This window comes from Lithobates pipiens, unplaced genomic scaffold, assembly GCF_037356315.1.
Source record: "Lithobates pipiens isolate NorthernLeopardFrog02 unplaced genomic scaffold, aLitPip1_a1.2 Scaffold_10, whole genome shotgun sequence".
Taxonomy (NCBI): Eukaryota; Metazoa; Chordata; class Amphibia; order Anura; family Ranidae; genus Lithobates; species Lithobates pipiens.
This window is the reverse complement of record NW_027507686.1, coordinates 51,945,473-51,958,089: the sequence shown is the minus strand read 5'-3', so window position 1 is coordinate 51,958,089 and position 12,617 is coordinate 51,945,473. Positions and strand designations below refer to the sequence as shown.

Sequence of the window (12,617 nt, the reverse complement as noted above, 5' to 3'; positions counted from 1 at the left end):
GAGCGGTGGAGAAGGTGGCCGTCTGACTGATGCGTTCAGACAATTTTTTAGTCCGCAGCCCCAAGGTATGATTGGTTCCAGCACCCATCGCCAGCGTCTAATTTACATGGTGCAGGAATACCTAGGGGCAAGGTCAGACTTGGACACCTTTCCCACTGAAAATCCTCTGGCTTACTGGGTCTTGAGGATGGATCACTGGCCAGAGCTTGCACAGTATGCAATTGAGCTCCTGGCCTGTCCTGCATCCAGCGTTCTTTCGGAACGCACCTTCAGTGCTGCTGGTGGCTTCGTTACCGATCACAGGGTGCGCCTGTCCACCGAATCAGTTGATCGACTGACCTTCATCAAGATGAATCAGTCTTGGATCACCCACAGCTACCAAGCACCTGAAGCTGATGTAACCGAATAATTTTTTTTGAAATACCACATCCCTTCAAGACTGCCTATGCTGATGCTGAGTGACTGTCCTGTTATGTTGATTGTCTATCCTCTTCCTCCTCCGCTGATATGTTGGAAGAACATTTTTGGTTCTGGGTGATGCCAGCAGCCCAATTTTTCTGCCCCTGTTTAACAGGGGTGTTTAAGTACAATTTTTGATGCAATGCTTTGCAGCAGGGCTAATTCCTGCAAAAAAACTAGAGTGTATGGCAGAGGTTGCAGTGTGATGGCACCAGTGCCTAAGGCCCAATTTTTCTGCCCCTGTTTAACAGGGGCGTTTAAGTACAATTTTTGATGCAATGCTTTGCAGCAGGGCTAATTCCTGCAATAAAACTAGAGTGTATGGCAGAGGTTGCAGTGTGATGGCACCAGTGCCTAAGGCCCAATTTTTCTGCCCCTGTTTAACAGGGGCGTTTAAGTACAATTTTTGATGCAATGCTTTGCAGCAGGGCTAATTCCTGCAAAAAAACTAGAGTGTATGGCAGAGGTTGCAGTGTGATGGCACCAGTGCCTAAGGCCCAATTTTTCTGCCCCTGTTTAACAGGGGCGTTTAAGTACAATTTTTGATGCAATGCTTTGCAGCAGGGCTAATTCCTGCAATAAAACTAGAGTGTATGGCAGAGGTTGCAGTGTGATGGCACCAGTGCCTAAGGCCCAATTTTTCTGCCCCTGTTTAACAGGGACATGTAATTACATTTCTTGATATAATATTTCACAGGAGGGCCCCTTCCTGTGCCCACCCAGAGTAACTGTGAGGACTTATAGTGTTGTGGCACCAGCACCACAACCACCAAAGGTCAATTTTTCTACCACTGTTCAACAATGGCATGTAATTACAATTCTTGATATAATCGTTCACAGCAGGGCGCTCCAGCGGCCACCAAGAGTCACTTTGAGGGCTTACAATGTTGTTGCAAAACCAACACCTTGTTCCGCCATTTCTGCAGAGCATATAGGGCAGGCCCCTACTTTCAAACATCCAATTTACAAACATCTCCTACTTGCAAACGGAAGGAGACAACAGCAAGTGAGATGAAAAAAGATGGACGACAAAACAAATTATACAGGGGTGATAACCCTTCCCTATGTTTTCCAAAAAGCTTAAAGATATTTTTTTTGACTGGAGCTACACTTTAAAAATGTACCGCTTGAAAATGACAAACAGATTCAACTTAACACAACAAACCTACACAGTCCCTGTCTTGTTTGCACCGCCTGTATACTGCTGTTCTGAGTATATAGGGCCTGGGGGCCACACGCATTTCCTTTTTTTAATATGGGTACGGGGTTCCCCTTAATATGCGTACAAGACCCAAATAGGCTGGTAATGGGCAGGGAGGGCTACCCATGCCATTTTTCTCAATGATTTTCAACCATATTACAGGAACCAGATATAACATTAAAACCGCAAGCAGTTTTAAATGGTGTTATTTCCGTTTAATGTCATTTTGTGCAGGGACTGTTCTAAACACGGGAAACACGTGGCACTTCACAGGCATACTATAGACACCCCCCAGGCACCATATTTAAAGGAATATTTCACTTTTTTTTTTTCACTTTAATCGTCATTAAAATCAGTGCTCCCGCCAAAACGGTAGTTTTTAAAACTTTTTTTTGCAGTGACCCATGTCCCCTGAGGCAGGAGGCAGATTGCCAAACCCTTTTTAGCACACTATCTTGCATATTAGCCGTTAAAATTAGCACTTTCCAATTCGAACGTTCGAGTCCCATAGACTTCAATGGGGTTCTAACGTTCGTGCCGAACGCGGGGGTCGTTCGCAAGTTCTGGTGCGAACCGAACCGGGGGGTGTTCGGCTCATCCCTACTGGCCATACATGATAGATTTTAGATCAAATTTTCATAGGAAAATCATTTACTTGAACATTCTTTCTTGTCATCATTGAGCCAACTAATTGTCCTTAAAAGCTAAGTTCACTTTTATGAGAAAAATAATAATAAATGCGCATATTTCTGCAGGAAACAAATGTGCATTTATATTTTTTTTTCACAGAAGCCTGCAGAGCTTTGCACCCACAATCATTGGCAGATGGGACTTGTATTTTCTTCACTTACAGATTTCTGTAAATGAATGACGTGACCATGTGGGCAAAGTCGCCGATTTTGAGAAGTGATGATGGGTGCGGGGAGAGGAACCCCACCCCGTGACAGCGCGGAGATGGGATGAGTGCTGCAGGCATTGGAACATGTTACATGTCATACACTAAATACGGTTGTAACATGTGGCATTTTCCAAAGGGGAACCTATCCTTTAAAATTTTGTCTAGACTGGCTATTTGAATGGCATGCCAGGCATATTAACAGGTTTTATTATAATATGTACATTTTTTTCCAAACATATTCACAGTTAGAATTTTCTATCTTGCTACTTTGAATTTGACATCACTCACCATTAGAAAATCAAAAAAAATGTTCTAAAAATGAACATTTTCAAAGTAAATTCTCCTGGTTTATGGTCAGTTTAACCCTCCCATAACATTTCTCAGTGCGATGCGGAGTTCCAGGTTTTTATCTCCTTGTCCGCCATGTCCGCTAGCTGTGGTATCACTGGCAGTACTTTATGATAAGGCTTTGATGGGCTCTACACAAGCATGCATTTTGAGACTAGCAAAAGCATCGCCCCTATAAGAGACTACAGTACTTGCCTTCTTTTTCTCACTCACCCTACATCAGTGTTTCTCAACTCCAGTCCTCAAGGCGCCCCAACAGGTCATGTTTTCAGGATTTCCCTCAGATGAAACGGCTGCGGTAATTACTAAGGCAGTGAAACTGATCCAATCACCTATGCAAATTAATGGAGAGCCTGAAAACCTGACCTGTTGGGGCGCCTTGAGGACTGGAGTTGAGAAACACTGCCCTACATCACCCTAGCAGGCTCATTAATGAGATCACTTTATTAATGAACAGATAAATTGCAAGGTCAGTGACAGACATAGCTAACACTTCGATATTATCACTCAAGCAGAGCCTAGTTTTTATTGATATTGGAAATCCTTTTATGTCAGTTTTGCTGGCCGCACGGTTCGCTCTAATAACATGATTCTGTAAATGAGCCACAGATACTAGCGCTGCTGGTAAGAAAATGTGCATTTCATAAGTCTGTATGATAAAGTCCGATACAATGTTGTAACCTCCTCATTAATGGATCATGCTGCAGACCATACCTACATATCCTCCATATTGTCACGTTCTTCTCTGTTCTGTGCAGCTTGATGTCTATGTCACTGGATGACGCCTCTCTCCTTACATTGTCCCAGGGATTAGCGCAAATGACTTCTTTGAAGATACTAATGTAAGTATCAGGACTTATGTTCCTTTAACTACTTCCAGTCCAGGACAATTGTGACATTTCTCTCATACATGTAAAAATCTGATTTTTTTGCAAAATAATTACTTAGAATCCCCAAGCATTACATATTTGTTTAAGCAGAAGCCTTGGAGAATAAAATGGTTGTTGTTGCAATTTTGTATGAAGCATGATATTTGTGTAGCTGTTTATTAACCACTTTCAGACCGGACCATTTTGCTGGTAAATGACCAGAGGTCTTTTTACACTTTGGCACTGCGCTGCTTTAACTGGTAATTGCGCGGTCATGCAATGTTGTACCCAAACAAAATTTGCGTCCTTTTCTTCCCACAAATAGAGCTTTCTTTTGATGGTATTTGATTGCCTCTGCGATTTTTATTTTTTGCGATATAAACGTAAAAAGACCGCAAATTTTGAAAAAAAATGATATTTTCTACTTTTTGTTATTAGAAAAATCCAATAAACTCAATTTTAGTCATACATTTAGGCCAAAATGTATTCAGCCACATGTCTTTGGTAAAAAAAAAGTCAATAATTGTATATTTATTGGTTTGCGCAAAAGTTGTCACATCTACAAACTAAGGTACGTTTTCTGGAATTTACGCAGCTTTTAGTTTACGACTGCCTATCTCATTTCTTGAGGTGCTAAAATGGCAGGGCAGTACAAAACCCCCCCAAATGACCCCATTTTGGAAAGTAGACCCCCTAAGGAAATTGATAAGAGGCATGTTGAGCCCATTGAATATTTTATTTTTTTGCCTCAAGCGATTGAATAATGACAAAAAAAAAAATATTTTTTTTTTTTTACACAAAGTTGTCACTAAATGATATATTTCTCACACATGCTATGGGCGTATCTGAAATGACACCCCAAAATAAATTCTGCTGCTTCTCCTGAGTACGGGGATACCACATATGTGGGACTTTTTGGGAGCCTAGCCGCGTACGGGGCCCCGAAAACCAAGCACCGCCTTCAGGCTTTCTAAGGGCGTAAATTTTTGAGTTCACTTCTCACTACCTATTACAGTTTTGAAGGCCATAAAATGCCAAGATGGCACAAAACCCCCACAAATGACCCCATTTTAGAAAGTAGACACCCCAAGCTATTTGCTGAGAGGCATGTTGAGTTCATGGAATATTTTATATTTTGCCACAAGTTGCGGGAAAATTACAAACTTTTTTTTTTTTTTTTTTTTTTCACAAAGTTGTCACTAAATGATATATTGCTCATGCATGCCATGGGCATATGTGAAATGACACCCCAAAATAAATTCTGCTGCTTCTCCTGAGTACGGGGATACCACATATGTGGGACTTTTTGGGAGCCTAGCCGCGTACGGGGCCCCGAAAACCAAGCACCGCCTTCAGGCTTTCTAAGGGCGTAAATTTTTGAGTTCACTTCTCACTACCTATTACAGTTTTGAAGGCCATAAAATGCCAAGATGGCACAAAACCCCCACAAATGACCCCATTTTAGAAAGTAGACACCCCAAGCTATTTGCTGAGAGGCATGTTGAGTCCATGGAATATTTTATATTTTGCCACAAGTTGCGGGAAAATTACAAACTTTTTTTTTTTTTCCACAAAGTTGCCACTAAATGATATATTGCTCACGCATGCCATGGGCATATGTGAAATTACACCCCAAAATAAATTCTGCTGCTTCTCCTGAGTACGGGGATACCACATATGTGGGACTTTTTGGGAGCCTAGCCGCGTACGGGGCCCCGAAAACCAAGCACCGCCTTCAGGCTTTCTAAGGGCGTTACAGTTTTGAAGGCCATAAAATGCCAAGATGGCACAAACCCCCCCCAAATGACCCCATTTTGGAAAGTAGACACCCCTAAATTTAGGGGTACACTAGTGAGACTAGGTAATAAATGGCGGGTGCCCTGAAACTATAAAAAAATAACTAACCAACCAGCGTCACCTGTAACAGTTATATGGTGATCACTGGTGAAAGGGTTAACTAGGGGGCAATCAGGGGGCTTTATGCGGTAGTATATGGGGGTCCCTGGCGCTATAAAAAGCTGCGGCGAACCTAAATACCTACCTGCCTAACTAGCGTCACCTGTGACACTAATACAGCGATCAGAAAAACGATCGCTTATTAGGCTGGGTTCACACTGGAGCGATGCGGGAACGCCACGAATGCGCGGCGGGTTCCCGCATCGCATGCCTCCCGGCGGCAGTTCACACTGCCCTATGCGAACTGCTGGGAGTGTCAGTGAAATGTTACTGACACCCCCAGATCAGTTCGCATATCGCAGTGCGATCTGCAAACTCGGATCGCATGGTGTGAACACCCATGCGATCCGATTCTGCTGCGGGCCAAAAAAAGGGTCCCGTGCAAATTTGCGGCGGGTGCGGCGGGTGTGGCGGGTGCGGCGGGTGCGGCGAATGGCTGAACTCGAATCGCACAGAGATCGGATGTGATTTGCACTGCAGTGCGGTGCGAATCACATCCGTTCTCATAAACCGCTGCAATGTGAACCCAGCCTTAGTGACACTGGCGACGGGGGGTGATCACGGGGTTAAACCTTTATTGGGGGGGTTAGGGGGGTACCTTAGAACTAAAGGGGCTAACCCTAACTGCCCTAACAGTTATTAGTCACAAATGACACCCGCCGGGTGATCAGGGGGTTAAACCTTTATTAGGTAATAAATGGCGGGTGCCCTGAAACTATAAAAAAATAACTAACCAACCAGCGTCACCTGTAACAGTTATATGGTGATCACAGGTGAAAGGGTTAACTAGGGGGCAATCAGGGGGCTTTATGCGGTAGTATATGGGGGTCCCTGGCGCTATAAAAAGCTGCGGCGAACCTAAATACCTACCTGCCTAACTAGCGTCACCTGTGACACTAATACGGCGATCAGAAAAATGATCGCTTATTAGGCTGGGTTCACACTGGAGCGATGCGGAAACGCCGCGAATCCGCGGCGGGTTCCCGCATCGCATGCCTCCCGGCGGCAGTTCACACTGCCCTATGCGAACTGCTGGGAGTGTCAGTGAAATGTTACTGACACCCCCAGATCAGTTCGCATATCGCAGTGCGATCTGCAAACTCGGATCGCATGGTGTGAACACCCATGCGATCCGATTCTGCTGCGGGCCAAAAAAAGGGTCCCGTGCGAATTTGCGGCGGGTGCGGCGGGTGCGGCGGGTGCGGCGAATGGCTGAACTCGAATCGCACAGAGATCGGATGTGATTTGCACTGCAGTGCGGTGCGAATCACATTCGTTCTCATAAACCGCTGCAATGTGAACCCAGCCTTAGTGACACTGGCGACGGGGGGTGATCACGGGGTTAAACCTTTATTGGGGGGGTTAGGGGGGTACATTAGAACTAAAGGGGGCTAACTCTAACTGCCCTAACAGTTATTACAGTCACAAATGACACCAATGCAAAAAAAAAAAAAAAAAATGACATTGGTGTCACTGTGACTGGGGGGCAGGGGTAATTGGGGGGGTGATCGGGGGGTAAAGGGGGGGTGTGAGTGTGCCTGGCATGTTCTACTGTGTGTGTAGAGTGTTGGTGCAACTCACCGATCCGCTCTCCTCCGTGTCGGAACGAAAAATACCGACACGGAGGAGAGAATACATCACTTCCTCTCCTGTGTTTACATTACAGGAGAGGAAGTGATGTCACGGGGGATTTCTATTCGTCGGGAGCGATCGCGAGGGGGTGGCCATGAATGAATGGCCGCCCCCTCATCCCGGATCGCTCTCGAAGGAATGCCGACCGCCGCAGGCACCGGGGGGGGGCCCGATCGGGCCCCCCACCCGCGGGCAGGCAGGGACTTATATATACGCCCATATGCCTGCCCGTGCCATTCTGCCGACGTATATCGTCGTGCGGCGGTCGGCAAGTGGTTAAACGCAAATTTTCAGAAAAAAATACACTTAAATTAATTTTATTGTGGATGCAAGCACAACATAATAGTTAATACATGACATTACACAGAGTAAATAGATGCCCAACATGTCACGCTTTAAAATTGCATACACCCGTGGAATGGCACCTGACAAAGGTACCTGAAAATCTCCATAGGCGACAATTTAAAGCAGTTCTTTAGTAATTTCTTTAAGAATTAAAAGTCAGCAGCTACAAAAACTGTAGCTCCTGACTTAATAAACAGACACTTACCTGTCCCGGATCTAGCACAGTCCTCACCCGGGCCAGTTTCTTTACTGGTATTCAGGGGAGGAGGAAGAGTGGAGCTTCTTTTTTAAGGTAAAGTTCCACTTTAAAAACCTTTACAAGTTACCAGTTTTGAGTTACTGTTCACGCCGTTGGACCGTTCAGGTCCGCCTGTCAGGTCAGCGGACCTGAACGGGTGCTCCATGCTGGTCTATGGAGCGATGGATGAGAGAGGTGACATGTCCGCTGACATCTGACCCGGTCAGATCCGCTAAAATCAGAAGGATGGTCCTACGTCTGCATCTGTCCCTGGCGGATCGGATCAGGTGAGATCTGATGAAAACGGGCATGCTGTCCGTTTTTGTCTGATCTCTCCATAGCAACCAACAGCGCTCGACAAGCCCCTCCCCACTCAGTGAGCAGAGAGGGACCTGTCATCTGCCGCCTCAGCGGAGATCAACGGAAAGATGTCCTGCTGAGCTAGCGTGAGAATGAAGCCTAACACAGGAGGTCTGGCGTTAGAATTATTACTTTCGCTCTGATGATCATGGCAATACCTCACGTGTTGTGCAATCAACATTTATATTTTTCTTGTTTTGGATCAACCTCATTGCTGTCACAATGGTTGAAAAACTTTCCTTGTGATAGCATGGGCAATGATACTCTTTACTAATAGATCCCAGATCTCACCTCTGCCCTCCAAAGCATCCGATCAACCCAAGATTGGTTTGATCAGATGCTTTCACAAACTGGTAATGGCTAGTTTACATCAAACCAAAACCGGAAATGACAAAATCATTGTCGCTTCTGGTTTTTGACATCACAGAAGGAACAACTTGGGCATCAGATCATTACCAGGCTCTTCCGTCCCATCGGAAGAGCCCAGTAAAGGCAGCTACAGTGGCAGAAGGGGGGGGGGGGGGGGTACCAGCAGCTGTATAGGACATTTGTGTACATCCTAAGGATGGGAAGCAGGTAAAAAAAGAGTCTGGAATTGTTGGTAGGTGGTTTTGTGCAATACAAATCTATAGATGCCTATACGTGAGACTTATTAAAGACAATGTACACTTTCAAATGTTTTTGCTGTTTTAACTAGGTATTACTGTAGTTATGTACCCTGTGTCGTTTGTTTGTCTTGCCCTGTAATTATGGGCTCCCATGTTATGGTTGCAGTTTGTAGTGTCATGGCTGATCGATTGCCCCTGTATCCATTCATCTAGCTGGTCTCTATTCGCCAAAGGGGCAAGCAATTTCTTGTTCTGGGTCAAGCAGCGTCCAGTCCATGCTTTGCCAATTTTATTTATTTATTACAGGTACTTATATAGCACTGTCATTTTACACATATATATTATACTTTCATATCATCCCTGCCTGCAATGAGCTTACAATCTAAGGCCCCTAACTCACATTCATATATACATGTACTAGAGCCAATTTAGACAGGAACCAGTTAACCTACCAGCATGTCTTAGGATTGTGTAAGGAAACCTAAGTACCCAGAGGAAATCCACACAGGCACAGGGAGAGCATGCAAACTCCATACAGGTAGTGCCATGATTGGGATTGAATGGACGATCCCAGTGCTGCCAGGTGGAAGTTCTAGCAACTGTGCTGCCCTAATTCTATGTGTTGCATCACAAATGTACTGTAGGAGTGCTAATGAAGAAGGAACCCATGTGTTTAATGCCAGAGATCTTGGACCACGAGATCAATGGTGGGTATATCACACTGGGGCCATTAGATTAATGGTGTGGGACCCACCAAAGGGATGACAGCTGGCAGCAACTACGGCTGTCCTTCCTGCACCTCAAACCAATACACAGCACAGTGTCAGTGGGGTGGGTGGGTGACAATGCATTTCAGGGGCCCTGCTCCCTTTTGTCAAGCCCATCCATACCACTGATGCTGTGCTGTGCTCTGGTCTGAGGTGCAGGAAAGATGACAATAGACACCACTGGCTGTCATCCCTTTGGTGGGCCTGGCACAATTATCCCAGATAGCAAGAAATTGTGCTGCAAGTTTGATAATGACTTGCTAAGCTATTGCTAGACTTGCCAGGCTTCACAAGTTTGTTGCACAATTGCAGCAAGTCCACATTGCATGACTCCAGCTCAACTTTCTTTGCAAACATTCTGTGTGCATACAGTCTGCTGCAAGTTCTGGTTCAGTTGTGTTGTGCAATAGTCATCCCACCACAGGGCTGAATTTTCATGCTGTTGACTTTCAGAGCTCTTGCTGTAGACTCACCATTGCAACTTTGCTCTAGAGAATTGCCATGCAAATTTCCTTCAATTTGGAAAAGTCTCAAATAGAACTTGTGCTTCAAGCAGTGGCTGGTGCTCAAAATTTGGGAGGGAGGGGGGCGCAGACGAACTGAACAATACCAAAACAAAAACATCAGTTGCAGCCACTGTGCCATCAATTGCAGCCACTGTGCCATCAAATGCAGCCACTGTGCCATCAAATGCAGCCACTAAGTCATCAATTGCAGCCACTGTACCATCAAATGCAGCCACTGTGCCATCAAATGCAGCCACTGTGCCCATTATATGGAGCTACTGTGCCCATCATATGCAGCAATTTGTACCCAGCAGATGCAGCCACGTGCCCATCATATGCAGTCACTGTGCCCATCATATGCAGCCAACTGTGCCCATCATATGCAGCCAACTGTGGCGTAAATTGCAGCCTCGGTGCCCATAATATGCAGCCAATGTGCCCCCCCGCCCGCCCACTGTCTGCCCAACACTTACCCCATCTTGGTGGTGGGTCAGGCGGCGAGCTGTGGGATGGGTAGTGCGGCGATGACTCCTGTGTCCTCCGAGCATGTCTTCTTCCAGTTCTGCTAGGCGGCCAATGGGATTGCCTCTGCCTTCAGCCAATCAGGTGACTGGTATTACATCCATGCCTCCTGATTGGCTGAGAGGCTCTATTTTAGCAAAGCAAATATTCATTTGCTTTGCTAACACATCTGGGTGGACTATAAGTGCAGTTCACCTTCTTTGAAGCCTATTAGAGCCTATCAGGTGCTTCAATAACATGAGGGATGGGGAGGCGGATACAAGCATTCCTGATGTCTGTGTGCTACGTTTTATCAATAAATGTGATACTTGCTCATAATACTATAAAATATTGCTAAAAATGTTTTGTATTTCATATATCAGTTTAATTTTTTTATCTTTGATTTGGATTTTCAGGCTTGGAAACAACAAAATAACACCTATAGGTATTCAGCATCTAGCAGACAGTTTGGTTCACTGTCCAGAAATGGAAGCCTTAGAGTAAGTCTGGGTATATTATATATGTTGTAACATCATGACAACTGTGAACTCCCAGGTTATCTGTGCGCTTCAGATGTGTCAGATAGAACATCATCCAGCCTAATGGCTCGCTTCACATCTGATGGAGTCAGCTGCTTCCTTTCCATTTACTCCGCATGTGAAATTCTTTCTGCACGAAGTGGTCTGCAAGCAGACAAATGGTCCATAGTTTCTCAGATATGTATTTTTTTTAAACATTTTTATATAAATAGCAAGACAGAGTCTAATATTTGCATGCCTCATCAATAACCCAAGAACCAAAATATTCTCTTTAACCTTGGCTTGAATAGGTTTATTGGTACTGCTGGTATAATTCTGAAGTAGAGGTGCGGCTAGAATATTTTTACATGATAACTTACCATGTATATGACAGAATGGATAATATAACTGGATGTTGATACATAAATATACAGTATAACGAGGAATGTCCAGGCAAAGAGAAAAATCTTAATGATACTCAAAAATTATATGAATTTTTAAATAAAGCATCACCAAAAAAGGTACACATGAGAAAACGTGTGTGTACAAATAGTAAAGACAATGTAAAATTTAAAGTAAAAATAGGGAGAAAGCAAGGAGGAAGAAATTAAAAGTCTAAGCCTTTGTACACAAGGTCGGACATTCCGACAACCAAATCCGTCGGATTTTGTCTGACGGATTTTGCCCAAAACTGTTGTATACACACGGTCGGACGAAGTTGTCGGAAAATCCGATCGTTCAGAACGTGATGACATTATTTTGTTACGACGGGACTACGTTCAGGCTAGTAGCCAATAGCTTTGATGTAGGAATTTGATCTGAGCATGCGTGCCACTTTGTCCGATCGGAATTCTCTACACATGATCGGAGTATGTCCGATAGGAGCATTTTGTCGGAAAATTTTACCAACAAGTTGGAAAACTTGGTCCGTCGGATACTCCGACGGAAACAGTCCGATGGAGACCACACACAGTCGGAATCTCCAACAAAACGGTCCGATCGGACACATTCCGTCGGAATCTCCGACCGTGTGTACAAGGGCTTATAGTGCTAACTTGGGTTAAATATAAAAGATACAGGAACATTATTTCTAAAACAAAAACAAAAACAAAAAAAAAATCTAAAAATCTAAATCAAAATCAAGAAAATCAAAGCCTTTTTCCACTGTACAGCTGAATTTCCAATCAGATTACAGACCAAATCTGCGATCTATGGTGACATGCACCAGCATCCTATCATTCTATCAAAATATTACACATTGCAATGTATATTGTTGTAACAAGCTGATCAGCAGCTTTTCCAGCTAGTAGGCTCTATGCACACTGTCTTAAAAATCCTTGCTTCTACAGGAGTTTTGTGTTCTGCCTTTAGAAGCCGTTCAATGTTATCCTATGTGTCCATGCACATTAGG

The 12,617-nt window shown here is 44.4% G+C and overlaps 1 protein-coding gene across 2 annotated transcripts in view; it reads left to right on the top strand.

Moving 5' to 3' along the window:
* Positions 1-12,617, top strand: part of NLRC5 (NLR family CARD domain containing 5) — a 286,405-nt gene that overhangs the window by 196,577 nt on the left and 77,211 nt on the right. For both annotated transcript variants that reach the window (XM_077454771.1, XM_077454764.1), the window contains 2 exons: positions 3,665-3,748; positions 11,105-11,188. In XM_077454771.1, the coding sequence (XP_077310897.1) occupies positions 3,665-3,748; positions 11,105-11,188 (168 nt within the window). The remainder of the gene's footprint in view (positions 1-3,664; positions 3,749-11,104; positions 11,189-12,617) is intronic.